Here is a 20,365-nt window from a genome sequence, read left to right as displayed (position 1 = left end):
CACCATTTCGTATAATTATAGATCCACGTCTATCCACGTGCGCTAATATATGCGTCTGGGTGTGCTTCATCGACACCTGATTGGGGATTTCGTCACCCAACCCTCTCCTCACTTACCGTAGGGATTATACAACAACTCCATGGGCACTAGAATCGGTCCGTCCCAAACGAGTTCATGGTTGACACGAATTTATACGGCCCAATAACACAAGTGAGAGTTGGTTATTAGTCCTACCAAACTTTTCCATCCAAATAACAGTAGGGAATTAGTTGCTCCATCAGCTAACCCTATGTCATCAAATTCACATGTCATCCATCCATAATCGATTTCAGAAAATAATATTTAATGCAGGTTTACTTTTATTTTCTCAAACTTTGTATAAAAACTCAAGGAGAAAATGATCAATGATTCTTGCCTGAGTTGTTAGGATTCAATTCGGGCTCAGTTTGGTTCGATGAATGTTCTTGCACGTGACCTTGCTCGCTTTCTATAATTAGTATATATATACTGATATTTAGCAAGATGGTAAAAGAATATATATATACTTAGCACATTCGCAGCCATGTGTTTATCCTACATCAATTATGTTGTGATTTATAAAAGAATATTGCATAGCTGTACTTAGTCAAACCTTAATTTAGTTTAGTATTATTAAACTCAGTTGTACCCTCACGTGAGCTGAACCTGCACCTAAGGCTATCTCAACAACAACACCCAAAATACAAGACTCATTTGTCATTTGGGTATCTACAGGCAAAATGTTCAATACATATTCGACATCTTCTCCAACAACAAGACACAAAAGAGAATCCTTTCTGCAAATGGGTTTCTAGGAGAGAGGATGTTCATATTTAGGTTGTGCCTCTCAGACAACCCAAAATAGGTCTCCTATATAGGTACTATGTTGAAGACTAATTTTAGATCTCTTGCTATCTATTTTAGATTTAGATGCCCTTTTTCCCTTCCTCCCGATCGACAACCATGGCTGAGCTCTCCAAGGATTCCTACCCCAAAACAAATCTCTGTGGTTTCTAGTTGCTATGCACTGGTTTTTCCCTTCGATTCCACCCCCCCCCCCCCCCCCCCCCACCCCCCCTCTGATGTGTGCAGGTCGGCGACGGCGGCGGCGTGCTTCACCGAGGTGCCGATCTCAGGCAGCCATGGCGCCTAGGCAAAGCCAAGGAGCCCGTGCGTGCTGCTGTGTGGTGGCGTGCAGGGGTTTAGAATCCGGCACCAGTTCCCTAACCTGACAGTGAGTGTCTTCACTTTTGGTTCTTTGTGCTTATTGCTGTGCTTAGCTCATCTTATCTGTAACTCAAGATTACAGCTTGGGGGTTGCTAGATGTGAAGTTCCTTGTGCTAATCTTTTATCCCAGGTTGAAGTATCATGTGTATACTTGTGCAAAAAAAAAGGGTTAATTGAATTCATGCCATTATAATTTTCGATGTTTGAAGAAACGTCATTACTATTTGTCTATTTTGAAGCATGTCATTACAATTCTTCGTTTCCCATAAAAATGCCACTGAATACGTATGGACACAACCTGAGCCCAGCTGCAGGCGTATACGAAGACGTATACTTCATCACCCTGTCACTGACACACGGGCCCCACATGTCATCTTCTTCTTCCTCCTCTCTCTCTCTCTCTCTCCGTCCCGACGCCGCCACGGCCACGGCGAGCAGCAGCAGCGCGTCGGCCTGGGCTGGGGGCGGGGAAGGGGCCGTGCCTGCTGGAGCTCGCGGGGACGGGGATGGGACCGCGCCTGCTGGAGCTCGCGGGCATGGGGATGGGTCGTGCCTGCTGGATCTCGCGGGGACGGGTTCGCTGTAGCGCGTAGGGACAGGGCCACGCCTGCCGGAGCCGGGGACCGAGAGCCCGCGGTCGACCTGCACCGGATCCAGTGGAGACCGCGGTCACGCCAGGCATGGAGGCACTTGTGACCTGCACCGGATCCAGTGGAGCCCGCGGTCACGCCGGCCATGGAGGCACTTGTGAAGCTCGACCTGTGTCGGATTCATGGAGGAGGAGGTGTGCCGAGCGCCATCCATGGAGGTACTCGTGAAGCCCAACCGGCGTCGTATCCATGGAGGAGGAGGTCCGCCGGACGCCGGCCATGGAGGAGGAGGCGCCCGCCGCCAGGGAAGGCCAGCAGCACGCCGAGCAGCAACAGCACGACAGTGGCTCATCGGCTCGCCCGCAAGCCCACAGCCGCCGCCGCCGGCAGCGCCCGCCGTGGCCGCGTCGGGATGGAGAGAAAGAGCCGGAGAGAGATGAGGAGAGGAGGAAGAAGAAGATGACATGTGGGGCCCGCGTGTCAGTGACAGGGGAGATGAAGTATACGTCTTCGTATACGCCTGTAGTTGGGCCCAGGCTGTGTCCATATGTATTCAGTGGCATTTTTGTGGGACACGAAGAATTGTAATGGCATGCTTTAAAATAGGCGAATAGTAATGACGTTTCTCCAAACATCGAAAATTATAATGGCATGAATCCAATTAAGACCTTGTTACGGTAACAGCTAGTTCATCATTTTCTTGTAATCTGGACATATTCGGCCTGTTCGCTTGTTGGTTTCAGCCAGCCCAAACCAGCCAGCCAACAGTGTTTTCCTCTCACAATAAACCAGCACCAGCCAGCTCAAACCAGCCCAGAAACCAACCAGCGAACAGGCCGATTATCAGTGTTTGTTTGATATGCAAAATTAGTACAACCAAGATATTTATCCCTCTGTCATGTGTTCTGTGTCCTCTGTAGAAAAGAAAGAAAACCTTCTCTAGACTGTGTAGGTGAAACCTCACCTTAATCTTGGAGATTTTCAGCTCCAGGCTTAGGCTTGTGCTCCCTCACGAGCACCCCTTCTATTTGCATATCTTGATTAACACTGCTTCCTCTTCTTTGTTTTGTTGACCTTCACCTGGCCACTTCTCTTGACTCTCTTACTGATTAGCCCCTTTCCCTCAACCCATGTCGCTCAGAACTGGTACGGGGGCTGCTCCTTTCACTCTCACTCCTGGTTTACTAGTACTCTTCTCCAGCCTCTACTGGATATACCTGATTCACTAAATCGTATCAATTATGCTTATCAATTATAATATAAATGTTTTTTTTAAATAAAATAATATCAATTAGCTTATAAGCCACATAAATGATGAAGCCAAATTTACCTCAGCCTGCCAGCTTGGTCAAGGTCTGTGCAGTGGTGCGGCAAGCTGCTGCAACATGATTGGCTGGGCATGGCAGCTCACCTGTGAATAAACTAGTACAAGAGTTGGTGAAATAGTTGCCACAGTGGTGTGTACTAGTGTACCTAGAAATGTAAAGGATGTTGCGTGGCAACATGATTGGCTGGGCATGGCAGCTCACCTGTGAATAAACTAGTACAAGAGTTGGTGAAATAGTTGCCACAGTGGTGTGTACTAGTGTACCTAGAAATGTAAAGGATGTTGCGTGTGTGCTGTGAAGCTAAGGCCCCGTTTAGTTGAAGTCAGAAACCAAAATTTTTTTTGCATAGTACCAGCACATGCATGGAGTACTAAATGTAGATGAAAAAAAAACTAATTGTACAGTTAGCCGAGAAATCGTGAGACGAATCTTTTAAGCCTAATTAGTCCATAATTAGACAATTTTTGCTAAATAAAAACGAAAGTGCTACAGTAGCCAAAAAGCCAAAAATTTTTGGAACTAAACGGGGCCTAATTTGGCTTTAATCATGTAAGAAGAATTTCCAAAGATTAATACATGATTTGTGTATTTTTATGTCAATGCGAATCAATCATCTATCCTGTTGTAATTAATAGAAACTGATGACTCACTTATCTAAGGTTAATTATCTATTTAGAATGTGGATCGTTACATTTTACCTCCTCAGCACAGTTAGACAATAGAACGAATAGCCAATCCGGCCCTAACCATTTGATGCCATCCTCTCCAGGAAAACAGGGTTTGTGCATTTCAAATCTCAGTGATGATGCTTGAGTGCAACCCTTGTAGAGGCCGAAATATTTTTTTGCATTTTCTTAAAAAAACTCGCAAAGAAGAAACAGAAAGAATAATTTTTCCAATTTCTTAATTCCGTCGCTACTTTGAATACGTTCTATGTATACATGAGTATATTCTACGTTACAGGACGCCTTGTTGGTAGCACGCTTGGAGGGTGTTGTTGGCCATGAGCCGGTTCACTTTCTCCGTGGGGTGGAAGGCGTCCCAGAAGAGGTACTTGCTGGCGTCGTCGCAGGTCAGCGGCGCGTCGTCGTTGCACATGATCCCCATCTCGAACCTGCCTGTCGCGCAGCACCCCTCCTCCACGTTCTCCAGCCCTGCCATGTTCATGCATAATGGCGACGTACGTGTGAGCAGCAGGGTGAAGGAATCTGCTTGGATGACTATTAAATCTACTACGTACAAACGAAATGAGATTGGTGCATGCTCACCAAACTTTTGTGGGTTTGTGATGAGGCGGAGAAAGCTCTCGTAGACGGAGACGTAGACAAGCTTGAGCCTGGGGAGCTCGTCCCTGAGGCCGCGCACCATGGCCTGCAGCTTGGCGTTGAAGCTCCTGGCCACGTCGTTGTACTCCTCGACGCACCCGCCGCCACGGAGCGCGTTGGTGGTGCGCTCGAGCGGCAGGCAGCCGATGGCGGCGAGCCCCGCAAAGGTGACTCTGCGCGCGCCGAGGTGGTGGATCCGCGCCAGGAACTGCCGCGCGCCGGCGACGAGGAAGTCCTCGAACTCGGGCACCGTGAACTGCGCGGACCGCCCCGTGGCCAGCGGCATGAAGTAGTTCTCCAGGAAGTCGTTGGTGCCGATGCTCACCACGTGGAGCGCGCCGCCGACGATGGCGGCGGCGCGGGACGCACCCACGCGTGCACGGAGACGCCGCTGGTACTCCTCGTAGTAGTTCACCTCCTTCCACAGCGGGATCACTGACTAGTGAAACGCCGTTGGTCAGCGCACATGCAGCATTCAGGACCGGTTCATCATGCACAGTGCGCAGGAACAGCTAGCGGTCATTAGGCGAGACATGCTTGTCAATGCAAGCTTCGTGGACTGCGACCTGCTTCCCATCCAGATCCAGGTAGTGGTATGTACTAAATGCGGGCCGGCACAAGTGGTTGCATGATCGACGAAGCTGAATTTTCTAAGGGCTCGTTCGTTTACAGAAGATTATATTGACGCTAGGAATCATTCCAGTTAACAAAAGCTTATATAAATTAAATAAAGATTCTCAGCCGGAATTCTTCCGGGGAGTTGATCTTGCGAAACCAAACGGGCCCTAAGTAGGATAGGAGTAATCAGCAAGGGTGGCATTCATCTGCTGCATCAGTTCGGTTTCCCTGAGAAAACAGCTCAAAACCGGGGCCGCGCCGCACTGCACCGAGGCATCGACCGACCGACCGTGCGGTGGGTGGGCCGTGCCTCTGCCGCCTCACGAGGTTATTACCTACGGAGCACGCAGGCAGGGTACATATGCATTATGCTGATGCAGTACACCACAGTGTCATAGCTCATAGGCAACTAGTACTACCGAATTGGGAGTGGTCCGTCCATATATTCATCCTATCATCGGCAGGATAGGTGGACGCCGGACGCGACCACCGATTCACCGTCAGAGGACCGAAAGAAACGGTGCAGGTTGGAGCGAATTGGATGTGTTGACTCTCGACGAAGACACATTCAATTCTCTGTTCAATTGAGTGAAAATAGTCAACTAATAGGTCTGTTTGAATCTCATGTACACACTCCACTATGGAGCAGCTAAAAAAAACTAAAACTTCTGGAGTAGAGTTACACCTATTTCGGGGAGCGAAGCAGTTCCAAGCATTCTCTTAGTCACGAACTACTGCAAGTGGATCTAAAGGAGGCTTTAGACTAAACCGCAAATTTATGTGTGGTTCATACATTATGTGTATATTGATATATGGCACATACACACTGATACACATCGACAATTTTCGCATCTCATGCATTCAGGCCTTTGGATTCACCTCAGCTAAATTTTAGCTCGACAAATTAGCTGGCTAAAGTTTAACCAGCTAAAGTTTAACAGGGGCTGCTTGAATCCTCTAGCTAATTTGGCCCCGTTCGTTGGTCTGAAAGCTGAAACTAGCTGATTGTTGTGAGAGAGAAACACTATAGCGGCTGAAACTGGCTGGTTGATGTGAGGAGGACAGACCAGCGAACGCGCCTAATGGGTGTTTGTTGACCCTATTGCCCTTTCTTCCTCCCTCCATCTCCCCGGCTAGGCAGCAGAGCGGGTGCATCCCCACGCCCGCATCGCGGCCACCATTTGGCTCTTTGGACAACTCCGCTGCGCCGACGGACGCGAACAGATGCGAAAGTCGCTACAGAAATCGCCGGGAAACGGTGCCTCACGCGGATTGGGAAAAAAGAACACGGTCGAGCAGCCCCGAGCGCACGGATGCGGAAAAATATGCGAGGACAATTTCGTCATTAGTCAGTTTTAGCTGCCATTAGCTGGGTTGAAATAACCAAAGAGAGTGTGTACATTTTGGCATCCAGCTAAAGCTTAGGCCCTGTTTGGATCCCATGGCAAAACTTTAGTCCTACGCTTTTATCCCTTTTTTTTACCATAGGGATCCAAACAGAAGGGCTAAAAGTGAGCAAATGGCTAAAAACTGGACTAAAATCTTTTGCTCCCAAAGAGGCCATAAACTGGGCTAAACTCCTTCGAGGCGGGCGCTGGACGCCCCATACTCCTTGCCGCTCGCATACATGACTGTGCATGAATAACTAAATGAGGGCAAATCAGTTATTGTAAATTAGAGGACTAAAGTTTAGCCCATAGACCCAAACAGCTTAGCAGGACTAAAGTTTAGGGGCTAAACTTTAGATGCTAAACTTTAGTCCTCAGACTAGTGATCCAAAAACCATCTTAGTTTTGTTTAGCCGTGGGTTGTTTGATCCACCATAGCTAAATTTAACCGGCGTGGATTCAGGGCCTACGTACCAGAAACGAAAGTGTCTACTGTTTTTAGTAGTCAGCTAATAATAGTTCTCTAAATTTTGCAAATAATGTATGAGCCACACTCAATGGGTGTGTTCGGCTGATGCACTGTACAGTAGATTTTGGATGATTTCGGATAATTTAATAGTATTCTGTGAGAAAGAATAAGCTGAAACAAATCAGCATTAGACCAACCGAATATGTATATGCACGAAAAGCTCAAGTATATGTACCACACACTTTTCTATTTTCTAATGCGAGTGAACCGTGGAGAAAGTAAAATGTGCCCTCAACTGTACACTAATTCGTGCCCTCAACTATGCACTAATTCGTGGAGACACGTGTATGGCGATACTATTCGGTCGGTAGTGAAGACAACAAAACAGCTGATACATCATAAATCGCGGAGATTTTTAAGCGTGGCTACCACCAAAAGTATAGCGAATAAAATGGTGATGCTAGAGCAGGTGCACATGCACCTCCCACACCAGCGATGACAACGACGATCGTCTCCAAGCAAGAGCAACCGCCCCCACAGGAGATCCAGGACTCGGAGCCCCAGCCGGACAGCTCGATCTTGGATTCCATGCTAGATTTCGACGTGTACCTGCCGAAGAGGACGTACCCCAGGAGGGAGAAGTCTCCACCGCCTCCGACGACAGCGGAGTCCGCGACGGATGTGGCGGCGCCAGCACCCACAATGAGAAATTTAGGCCCCGTTCCCTAGGAGGAATTAGAAAGAATCTGGAGAAATTTGTGAGAGAAAAACACTGTTCCGGATAAAAAAAGAAGCGGATCAAGCCGGGTTTAAGAGCACGCGAACGGGGTATGGCCAACGGGCCGGCCCGGCCCGGCACGACATGGGCCCGTGAAAGCACGGTCCAATAGGGGTCGGGCCGGCACGGCACGCCGCCCCCCCGGGCCGTGCCTCTTAGGGCCATGGGTCTGGCCTTCGGCCCAGGCACGGCCTGCCGAGCCGTTTCTCGTGTCGGGCTGGCCAAAAAAGCACGCCACGGCTAACGGGCCGTGCCAGCCCAAGGCCCACTGAGAGAGAGAGAGGTGTGGAAGGGCAGGCAGGGGCAGCTGCACCTGCGCGAGCCACGCGGTGGCGGTCGACGACACGCTCGCACCCGACAGGCCGCAACAGGACGAGGCCGCGCGGGGGTTGGGGGCGTGGAGGAGGCGCTCGACGCCGTTGCACTCGAAGCCAGCCGCCGCTGCTTGACACAGCCATGGAGGAGCTGCGGAGGTTCGCGACTTCGCGAGCGCGACCATGAGATCCGAGAGGGAGGAGCTAAGTGCGGTCGCACGGGGGGACAGAGCAGGGCCAGCGATGCTGGGCGTGGAGGAGGAGGACAGCGAGGAGGCGGCGGGGCTGGAGCCACGGCCTGTGGGAGGAGCTGAATGCGGCGCGGAGGCAGAAGAGTGGAAGCAGCGGTAGCGACTTGCGAGAGGAGAGATAGAGAGGCGAGTGCGAGTGTGGCGCCAGGGGAATGCTTCTAGGGTTAGCCGGTTAGGACAAAGAGAGAGAGGAGGAAGGAGAGGGTAGGCCGGGTCGCCGGGACGCAGGGGTCGTGGAGGAGCGGCGGGGGCCTTGGGGGGGAGGCCGCCTGCCGGCGTGCTCGAGGCCGGCGCGTGCGCCGCGGCCGCGTGGGGAGGCGAGGAGGAGGTGGGGAGGCGTAAGGGATAGGGTTCGGGCGTGGGGAGGGGGCTGCGTGGGGGAGACGGGGAGGAAGGGATAGGGTTCGGTTCGGGCGTGGGGAGGGGGTTGCGCGGGCCAGCGGGCCTCCGGTTCGGTAGCTGGCCGTGCCGTGCCGGCCCACGTGCCTGGGGTAAGGCCTAGGCACGGCCAGCTCCTCCGGACTGTGCTTGGGCCGGGCTGACGGGCTCGGGCTGCACGACCAACTATGATGAGAAAGACAAACTGGTGAAGTGGTGCCTGCACTGCGCCACCATGTCGAGCCTGTAGTGGAGGACGGGGCCGATGGGCTGTGGCTACAAGCAGGGGGGCGACACACTTGCACGGGGAGTTCGACTGCTACCTCATGGAGAATTTCTCCCGCCTCCCCGTGTACCTCGATGGCGGCGCCCGCCACAGCGACTTCTACGACGACTTCCGCAAGCACTACCTGTGGCCGTTGGTCCACTACCTGCTGCCGCTCTCGCCAGCCCACGACGGTGACCTGCGCTTCGACGCCGGTACGTACCGAACGTTCCTCGCGGTGAACATGCAGTTCGCTAATAGCGTCATCGAGGTGCTCTCCCCGGACGACGGCGACCTTGTCATCGTCCACGACTACCACCTCTGGGTGCTCCCCACCTTCCTCCACTGCAAGTGCCCGCGCGCCGGCGTCGGGTTCTTCCTCCACTCGCCGTTCCCCTCCCCCGAGATCTTCAGCGCCGTCCCCGTCCGCGACGATCTCCTTCGAGGCCTCCTCAACGCGGACCTCGTCGGCTTCTAGAACGCCGACTACGCGCGCCACTTCGTTGCCTGCTGCTCGCGCCACATCGATGTCTCCAGCGGCGGCGGCCGAAGCGGGAACACGACTCAACTACCACGGCCGGATTGTCATGGTCAAGACCCTCTCATCAATGCATCCACCTTTCAGTTGGTGGATCCAAACGATAACAAACTATTAATTAGTTAGCTAATATTAATTATATACTATTAGCCATCTAACTATTTACTGCTAGTAGATTCAAACAAGATCTTGTTTAGGTTCGTAGAGCTTATTGTTATTAGCCGCTAAAAATTGGTCCTAGATGATCCAAACAAGGAGGCCAATTGTTAGCGAGTCATCCAATTATATTCCGTTAGGTGTTTAAAATAAAGAAGCTAAAAGGAACTAATAGTTTGAGAAAAGACCATAATGTCCCACCCACCTACTCCTTCCATGCCTTGTGCACGTATACACAGGGTAGAAAAGATTTTGCCATGAATCATAGATCTATTAGCCCACATATCCAAAGAGTCTAGCTAATGTTAGCGAACTAATTAGCTATTAACTTTAATTATTAGTAGGCTATTAGTTCTAATCTATCAAATAGGCTCTTAGACCAAACATAGAATTTTTTTCTCTCTTTGAGACGAAGGCCGTGGTGATACTCTATGAACAATACGCACTCCCTTTCGTTTCTTTTACTTTCAAAAATGCATGAGACACACAATTCTCGATGTGTAAAAGTGTGCCATACACCACCTTTTGTTCTGTTTTGCAAAAATAATGTGCAAGCTACACTCCATGACCTAAGTGTATATGCAGGAAAAAGCTCAAATGTATGTACGAACCACACACTTCTCTGCTTTCGGACGCGAATGAGCCGCGCACAATTCTGTTCCGCAGAGACGCGTGCGTGGCGATACTACTCGGTAGTGAAGTGTGAAGACTACGCGCACAGTTGATGTATCGAGTACGGCGGTCGGCGGGGCACTTACCAAGACTCCGGCGGTGGCGTTGTCGATCCCAGTGCCCGCGGACGCGAAGCACACGCCGCGCGCGAAGTCGTCGATGCCATAGGCCGGGTCGAGGTAGGCCGGCACCAGCGGCGGCAGGCCGAGCGCCTCAGAGATGAAGTCCGGGGGCAGCCGCCCGTTGCCGAACCGGCCGGTGGCGCGCGGCCCGCCCGGCATGTCGCGGCCGTAGGGCGGGAGGTCGGCGCGCAGCGGGGTGGGGATCTGGTTGTTGTTGCCCGTGTCCACCGTGGAGTCCCCGAACACGATCACCGCCGGCACCCGCGGCGCCGCGGCCCGCGCGATGCCGCTCGTCGCCGTCAGCGCCACCAGCAGCAGCAGCAGCAGCGCGGCTTCGGCCCCAGAACGGCATGTCGGCGGCGCCATTGGGAGTGTGTGCGATGCAGCTGACGGCGAGCGAGTAGTGTTTTGAAGAGCGCGCAGCTGGTTTCTTGCAGCAATAAATGGAGGTGAGCTGGTAAGGTGGCGGGAAGGGAACAGTGGCGACAGCGACAATAATACTGCAGAGCGCAGAGAAGGGGGCAGGGGTCAGAGGCTCACAAATCACAAGCGACGTGTCTCTTGCGTCGAGTTGTCGCTTTGGGTCTTGTTGGCTTGCAGAACCGCAAGGCTAGCTAGATCACCTAGATGGCTTGACGCTGAATTGCTGCCGAACCCGCCGTCTTCGGCTGGGGCTGGCTGGCTGGCGAGACTCTTACATGAACACTGTTTCAACGAATCGGACGAACCGTAATGATATGAACCGGCCAACCAAACAATAATAGAGATGATTTTGATTGGCATCTTGTCCCGAATAGGGCCCTGTTTAGTTCCACTTCGTTTTGCCAAATTTTTCAAGATTCCCCGTCATATCGAATCTTTGGATGCATGCATGAAGCATTAAATATAAATAAAAAATAAAACTAATTACACGGTTTAGACGAAATCTACGAGACGAATCTTTTAAGCCTAATTAAACTATGATTGGACACTAATTGTTAAATAATAACAAAAATACTACCGTCTTCATTTTGCAAAAAAAATTTGCATCTAAACTGTACCTAGGCAGACGTGAGCATTCAGTTTTGCCAGAATGGCTCAGTTGGTGCAGAGATTTGTACGAAGTGGCCAGGTCTTGTGATGGGTAGATATGGACGAAGGTCACGTTAGGAAAAAGGTCCGCCCGTGTTTGGAAGTATATTAAGAAATTTTCTAGGAGCACAATCATACGGGAAGACTTTTCTCATGCATTACCCCTCTTTGGTCTCGTTCGGCTGGCTAAAACTTGACTTAATTGACTGAAAAATACTATTCTGACTGAATTATTGTGAAAGAAAAACACCTTCCCGCTGAAAAAACACTGTTGGCAATGCCATGATCTTGAGCTAGTATTATACTCACACCATTTCAAACTATATAAGCTATTTTAACTTTTCTCTATATATATTGCTTTTACTATATATTTATCTTGATATAATGTATATCAAAGTGCATAGCAAAGGCTATGTATCTAGAAAAGCTAGATATCTAAAAAAGCTAAAACATTAAATAATTTGGAATGGAGTGAGTATATATGAGCCTAATGTTGGTACAACAGCACATGCCATTTTGAACAATTCACTTCTATATCCCTCTTTTACATTTTAATTTAATGGCTCTGTCGACATCCCTTTCCATGTTATTAGGTATTAACTTGTGAACTTTTTCTATGTTTATTAAATTAAACTTTGGTACTGAACTATGTTTAGATTTCTATTATTTAACATCAAAGGGTAATTTAAATTACAACCTAATGTTATTATAAGTTGAAGATTCAATTGGAAAATTTATCAACATACAAAAGTTTGCTCCGTCTACGGTCATTTCAACCTTTGATGGGTCGAGGTGTCCGATCAGATGGGTGAATAGTCTTTTCTAAAACTAATTACGCTAACTAACTAAAATAAATACGAAATTAAAATTATTCGGACTAGCCAACACTACACCTCTCTATCTAATTTTTCAAACACCTTACAAAAGATCCTAATTAAGCAACTAAGGTGCCAGGCTAGGTAGATGTGGGGGTACGACCCCGGATACCCACAGCAGACTACATGGGCTACGCCCCAGGGGTGGTCTAGTCCACAAGACAAAGCCTTGCAGAGCACGGCGCTGCTCGGCGCGCCCCGCAAGACACCAGGGAGATATCCTCAAGATACTACAAGATCTGTTAGGACACGTTTGATCCCATGATTCATGGAATCTGTTATTACTTTCCGATTATCTCCTAGATCTAACCGACTTGTAACCCTGCCCTCAGACTATATAAGGCGGGCAGGGACCCCCTCAAAACACATGCAATGTCATATGATCGTCAATACAAACCAACATACCACAGGAGTAGGGTGTTACGTCGTGCTGATGGCCCGAACCTGTCTAACTCTTGTGTCTCTGTTGCCTTCTTGTTCTTGATTACGCGCACCTCTGCCGATCAATCTACCTTCGTGGGATACCCCTTGGAGGACTGCCGAGCATCTTTTGTCGACAGTTGGCGCATCAGGTAGGGGTGTGCATGTTATTTCTATGACGAACAAGATGGTATATTTTACAGGCTCTTCGTCCTCCCCAAAGCCCAGCCAGATCTTTACGGTCGGATCGATCTCCTGGGTCATCAATGCTGACGAAGACGGAGAGATCATCGATCTGGTGCAGATCGATTCTGCGTCGGCCACACCAGCACCTGCAACAGCAGATCCGATATCAGAACCACCTCCGAGGTTGTCTTCATCAACAACTCGGCGCCTGCTCCCCCGCTACCCGAGGAAGCAGCTCAACAACGATGATCTCATCGAATCCATCGATCAGGTTGGCCAGAAACTTGCCGACTGCCTCTCCATCGCGGAATCGCCTCTAACCAATCTGGTTCAGCACCGACCACCCTTCGATTCCGGTCTATCGAAGGCTGATTAGGAAACTCTAGGGGTTATAGCCCTACCCTTTGGGCTCACCAGCATCGCTGCCTCCTACAAAGATGCCCTAAGGGGCAAATTCACCGACCAGGTGGGAGACCTCTATCCTCTTGCCGATCAGATCGCCAACCAGCTCTCGCCAACCATCAACATGCTACAAATCGGTCGACGTCCCGAAGCATCCCCCCAAACCATCCTAGAGGAAAACCCAGACTCTGAGTCCTAGGGCTCTACGGAGACTGTCTCCGAAACCGTCGCCGTCCAACCTCCTTTCCCACCCTTCCAGGGAGGCGGGATTTTCAATGTCAGCATCGATAGCCCCCGATGGGATGGGGAAACCGACGAGGACCGCGCCGTTCGTGTCAACAGGAATGCCAACCATACGTAGCGCTGAGCAAATGAGGCCGCCATTGTGCTAGCCGAGGCTGCCCGCAACAGAGAACAGCTCGACTCGCAAGGGAGGCCACGCCCACTCTGCCACAACCTCGATGATGAATTCATCTGTGTCGATGGTCACGATGTCTACAAGACTCCAAGCGCCAACTTGGCCGTGGCTGCTAATGAGATCGCTCGGCTCAAGCAAACGCCGGAGGTCGCTAAGGTTGCCACGATGCTTAAAGCTGCACACTGCCAAGTCAATGAGCTCTGCTAGGATCAGGGACCCTCCTACTAGACAAGCTCAATTCATCGATCCGCCGTGCCAAGATCCAATCGCCGCCCCAGCAAAAGCCGTTTCACCGACCAGCATCGTGATGACAGACAACCCCTCTAGGGGGGGCCAGGGGGAACCGCATCGACTACCCTCGCCAACATGACCAAGAAGTGGAACAAGATGTCCGGGCGCACATCAACAATCTCAAGGACATGCGACGTCATATCGATGGGCGCCGTTTCTCCTGCCATGAAGAGGAAGTAGGCCGACGCCAAGAATACGAGCAAGAGTTCGATAATCCGAACATAGCTCTCCAGCCGCTTAACGCTGGCAATGTCACCGATCATGACGGTGACGATCCCGAAGGGCCCCGAGCATTCACAAGAGCACTCCGAACACTCCAGTGGCTCCATGGTTTCAAAATCACCGGGGTCGAGCCCTACGAAGGACGAATGAACCCCACACAGCGGCTTCAAGCTTATGCCATCACTGTGCGCGCCGCCAGGGGAGATACCAGTGTCATGATAAACTATCTTCTCGTCATGCTCACGCCAACCATGCTAAACTGGCTCACGAGCCTCGCCCCGGATTCCATCGGATCTTGGGAATAGTTTAAGAAAGTCTTCACCAACAACTACATGGCTACGTGTACTTGGCCAGGCACCAAGCATGATCTAAATCGCATCTACTAGAAATTGTTTGAGCTCCTCCGTAGCTACATCAGGCGATTTTCTGAGATGAGGAATTCTATTCCCAACATCACGAAAGCAGAAGTCATCACCGCCTTCATCCGAGGACTCTATCATCATCACCTTTGCTCCAAATTCAATCGCAAGCCGCCAAAGAGGATTGGTGAGATGATTACGACCGCCGATCAGTATGCCGATGCCGAAGAAGCCGAAGTTTGCTTCAATGAGGATGTGGGCACTCACCGCCCAGCTAGCCGCAGCGATGAATGCCCCGATGAACGACGCCACAGTGATCGCTGCTACAACGACCGTGGCCACCATCAGGACAGCAGCCGTGATCAGCCAAAAGGGACCAAAGCTAGTCAATATCACCACCACTGACCAGACCACATCATCGTTGTCGTCGATGAACCTCACGCCAAGCACAACTATGATGAGCAGTACAAGAAGATCCTTAAAGGCCCATGCCCCTCTACAAGAACAATAAGCACAAGATGAAGGACTACCTTGGCTTGGCTAAGGAGTTCCAGGCCAAAAAGAAGGACGACGACAACGACGATGAAGCCAGAAGTCACCGACCACCTGGGGATAACAACAACGCCTTCTAGAATCACAACAAGGTGGTCACCACTATCTTCGAGGGCCTCACTACCACCGAGAGCCAAAGAGATCGAAAGCTCACCGCCCGTCGGGTGCTCGTCATCAACACAGAAGACACCATCGCTAACCCCAGCTATCGCCCTAGTCTGAGGTCCCCATCACCTTCAGCAGGGCCAACCAATGGGCAGACATCCCTTACACAGGGCGTTTCCCCCTCATCCTCGATGCCACCATTAAGAAAGTACTCTTCAGGAAAGTACTCATCGACGGTGGAAGCGCTCTGAACCTCCTCTTCACTAGAGCCCTAAAGGAGCTGGGCATTGGAATAGAAGACCTCACTCCCTCCGACTCCTCCTTCTAGGGTGTGGTACCTGGCAGGGCATCCAAACCGCTAGGAGAGATCACCCTCCCAGTATAATTCGGCACGGCTAGCAACTTCCACGTCGAGCACATCAACTTCTATGTCACTGACTTCAACACCGCCTACCACGCCATACTTGGTCAGCCAGCTCTGGCCAAGTTCATGGACATACCGCACTATGCCTATCTGGTACTAAAGATGCCTTTGCCTGCTGGAGTTATAGCTTTGTGGGCCAACCTCTTCATCGCCTACGCCTGCGAAGCAGAGAGTCTCACCCTCGCCGAAGCCAGACCTCTCTATCCAGATGGCTAGCATGGTCATCGACGCCAAGACGGTGCCCACTGATGACCTAGAGATCCCAGCGCTGGAGCCTCCATGTGCCTTCGCTAAGTCCAAGGAAACAGAGGAGGCTGGCCTCGGCCTCGATGACCCCGCCAAGACCATCAAGATTGGGGTTCATCTCAAGCCCAAATAGGAAAGCATGCTCGTCTCCTTCCTATGTGCCAACGCCGACGTGTTTGCTTGGAAACCTAGAGACATGCCGGGGGTACCATGGGAGAAGATCGAGCACTCCTTGAATATCTCACAGACCGCCAAACCGATCAAGCAGAAACTTTGATGATTCACGCCAGATAAGGAGGCTATTCGGGTAGAAATAAAATGGCTCCTAGTTGTTGGATTTATTAAAGAAGTGTATCATCCCGAGTGGCTAACAAATCCAGTTCTTGTTCAAAAAAAGAATAAAGAATGGAGAATGTGTGTTGATTACACTGATCTCAACAAATACTACCCTAAAGACCCCTTTGGTCTGCCTCGAATAGACGAGGTTGTAGACTCCACCGTCAGCTACGAACTCCTCTCTTTCCTCGACTATTACTCCGGCTATCACCAGATATCTCTCAAAGAGGATGACCAGATCAAAACATCATTCATCACGCCTTTCGAGGCCATCTAGATGTGCCTTGACCAACAGATAGGCCGCAACATCAAAGCTTACATCGACGATGTGGTCGTCAAGTCCAAAACCGTCGACAATCTCATCACCGACCTCGAAGAAACATTCGCCAACCTGAAAAGATATAGATGGAAGTTGAACCCTTCAAAGTGCATCTTTGGAGTTCTATCCGACATACTCCTGGGCTACATCATCAGTGCCCGTGGTATCGAACCTAATCCCGATAAGATCTCCACCATTACCAATATGGAACGGCCAACCTGCGTAAATGATATACAGAAGCTCACAGGGTGCATGGTTGCTCTCAACCGCTTCATATCATGCCTCGACAAAAAAGGGACTATCGTTCTTCAAACTACTCAAGGCCTCCAAGCGCTTCTCCTGGTCGGAGGAGGCTGATATGGCCTTTGAGCAGCTCAAGTTGTTCATAACGAAGCCTACGATCATGACGGTGCCTTGACCAGATGAAACCTTATTGATCTACATCGCCGCCACCGTTTGCATCGTTAGCACAACTATCGTCGTTGAGCTCGAGGAAGTCGGGCATGCTTATAAGGTGCAACATTCGGTCTACTTCATTAGTGTGGCTCTTAATGAGTCCAAAACTCGTTACCCTTAGGTCCAGAAGCTGTTATACGCCATCTTGGTCATGTCGCGCAAGCTCTGCCATTACTTCGAGTACTACAAGATCGCCGTGGTCACCAAGTTCCCTCTAGGGGACATTCTCCGTAACAAAGAGGCCAATGGTTGCATTGTCAAGTGGGCAGTCGAGCTCGACACTTACTCCATCGAATTCAGAAGCAGGCCTACCATTAAGTCATAGGCGTTGGCTGACTTTGTCGTTGAGTGGACCAAGATCCAAGAGCCCATCCCCACTGCTTGCCCCGAGCACTAGGTGATGTACTTCAATAGCGCCCTCAACATCAATGGTGCTGGTGCTGGCATTTTATTCATTACTTCGACCAAGGACAAGCTCCAATACATCCTTCGAATTCATTTTCTAGCCTCCAACAACGACATGGAATATGAAGCATGTCTCCTCGGACTCTGTATAGCCATCGAGCTTGGCATCAAATGCCTCATGATATATGGAGACTCCACGCTGGTCATCAACCAGGTCAACAAATATTGGTCCTGTTCCAGAGAGAAGATGGACGTGTACTGCGCTGAGATCAGGAAACTCAAAGGGAAGTTCTACGATATCGAGTACCATCATGTGGTACAAGATCAAAATCAGCTCACCGACCACCTATCTAAGATAGGCTCTTCTTGCTCTGTGATTCCGCCTAGGGTCTTTGTTCAAGACCTCTTTACGCCATCTATTAAGGAAGAGAAGGAAGTTTAAGAAATCCCCCCACCCGCCGAGCAGCTGGTACTTGCAGTACCTTCGCCGGCCGTAGATTGGAGGGAACAGTTCATCAAGTACCTTACTAGCGCCAACGTACTAGCCAACAAGACCAAAGCTGAATGCCTCATCCATTACAGCAAGCATTACATGCTGGTAGACAAGAACTTGATGAGGAAAAGTGCCAAGGAAGGGATACTGTAGAATTGCATCACCCAAGAAGAGGGTTGAAACTACTTCTTGAAATTCACTCTGGCTCCTGTGGTAATCACGTGGCCTCGAGAAACCTGGTCGGCAAATCTTTTTGAGTTGTTTTTTATGGGCCCACGGCCATCACTGATGCAGAAGACCTCGTCCGACGTTGTGAAGGATGTCAATTTTTCGCAAAACAAATACACGTGCCAGCACAGGAATTGTAGACCATCCTAGCTTCCTAGCGCTTTGCATGCTGGGGACTCGACATGATCGGGCCTTTCAAGCCCGCGCCAGGCAGTTTTCGGTACATGTATGTTACCATCGACAGGTTCTCCAAGTGGATCAAGTACAAGCCACTTGTTTCAGCTACTGCAAAGAAAATAGTCAAGCTCTTCGAAGACATCATCCACAGATTCGGTCTCCCGAACAACATTATCACTGATCTTGGAACTACATTCATGGGCCACCATTTTTAGGACTTCTATGAAGACCGATGCATCTCCATCAAATACGTCTCTGTTGCCCATCCTAAAGCCAACGGCCAGGTTGAATGGGCAAACGGCATGATCCTCGATGCCCTAAAAAGAGACTATACTAGAAAGAGGAAAAACATCTGGGCAGATGGCTCAAAGAGCTCCCAGCTATGGTCTAGGGACTGCGCACTCAAGCTAGTTGCAACACCGATGTGTCTCCATATTTTTTGGTCTATGGCTCAGAGGTCGTACTTCTCGCGGATATTGCCTTTTGAGCACCCAGAGTAGAGCATTATAATGAAGAGCAAGCCACAACTGTTCGGACAGAGGACGTCGATAGGGTCGAAGAAGAACGCCTGATCACTTGCATCCCAATGGCCAAATACCTAGAAGGCCTGCGAAGATACTACAATCGCAATATCAAAGGTCGTTCATTTGCGGTCAGCGACCTCGTTCTCCGCAGAAAGCAGAAAACTAAAGGGATGCATAAGCTCTCCTCCCCTAAGAAGGGCCTTACGTGGTTAAAGAGGTTACCCGACTAGTGTCTTACTAGCTATGTGACATGGAAGGAGTCGATATCCCCAATTTGTGGCACATCGAGCACTTTATACATTTCTATCCTTGAAACGCTCTAGATATGTACTCTCTACTCCATGATGAATAAAGTTTTTATCACCATAATTTGTCTCCACTATTTCTCCACTTTGGTTTAATCTCCATTTACGGTCTCCAGCTCTAAGCTACTCCTTAACAAACTCCCACAATTATACGTGATCTCCATAAATTCTCTGCCACGCTTCTCCATACTAAAATATCTTTAAGATATTTCACCAACCATCAAGCAGCACACGTTACGCTCTGTGTTCTTTGGAGAAAACCCAGTCTCCGATCTCTCCCTACATGTGCTACGGGCTCCGTGCTCTGCGTTATGGGTGGTCAGTTGTGGTTCCTCGATCATGTCTGTTCCTCCTACACGTGCACGGGCTCCAGCGCTCAATGTTATGGAATACGGGCTAGCCAAGGCCAAGAGCCCAGTAAAGAACTAACTGCTCGTCCGCTACTTATACCATGTATAAATGTGTTAGGGTTAACAACAAGTTTCTTTTTCACTAAAAGTGCTAGCAAGCCGCATAAACATGCACATGTCATCTACATACAACATTTATACAAATACATAAATATTTGCTTATGCCCTTGCGCATCTAACTCTCCTCTCTAGATGTCCCATATAGGTTCCTCTCCACTGAGGTTTGTCCATCACTGTCTACCTCGCCGAACAGATCGACATCGCTGGCCAGACTCTTCGCCACGTCCTCCACCTCATCCTTCAACTGCTCCTGCTTCGTCACACCTGTCCCTCTGGTGAATCTTGCCCCTATCGCTCAAAGATTGATGGCAGGGTTGTGAGACCGGACCACCGCAAGGGTGTGTGTCATGACAGAGATAGTGGCGTCGCAGTTGAAGCTCTTGAAGTTCTCCCATGCCACTTTGCACCTGTCGATGATGGCATCCGGACATGGTGGCCTATTGTTGGGCTGAGGAGCAACCTCCATGTCGATATAGTCGAGCACCGGCCTAACTCCGGCCACCACGACATCAAGTTTTCCCCTCTGGGTCTTGGCCTCCAGCTCTAGCATGTCAAACTATGCCCTTGTCCTTCGATAGTATTCTGTAGACACCAAAGGGATTTGTCAAGTGAAGAAATTATTTCTGCAACAACTCCGACCATG

General features: G+C 50.1%; 1 protein-coding gene across 1 annotated transcript; it reads right to left on the bottom strand.

Moving 5' to 3' along the window:
• Positions 1 to 3,989: 3,989 nt before the first annotated feature.
• On the bottom strand, positions 3,990 to 10,881 carry LOC136462857 (GDSL esterase/lipase At2g04570-like). The gene is made up of 3 exons (XM_066461901.1): positions 10,403 to 10,881; positions 4,433 to 4,928; positions 3,990 to 4,318 (listed from the first exon to the last, which is right to left on the bottom strand). The coding sequence occupies exons 1-3, from the start codon at positions 10,802 to 10,804 to the stop codon at positions 4,122 to 4,124; spliced, it is 1,095 nt and encodes a 364-aa protein (XP_066317998.1). The 5' UTR covers positions 10,805 to 10,881; the 3' UTR covers positions 3,990 to 4,121.
• Positions 10,882 to 20,365: the final 9,484 nt, after the last annotated feature.

The sequence above is a fragment of the Miscanthus floridulus genome, chromosome 7 (genome assembly GCF_019320115.1).
Source record: "Miscanthus floridulus cultivar M001 chromosome 7, ASM1932011v1, whole genome shotgun sequence".
Classification (NCBI taxonomy): Eukaryota; Viridiplantae; Streptophyta; class Magnoliopsida; order Poales; family Poaceae; genus Miscanthus; species Miscanthus floridulus.
This window is presented reverse-complemented; position numbering and strand designations above follow the sequence as displayed.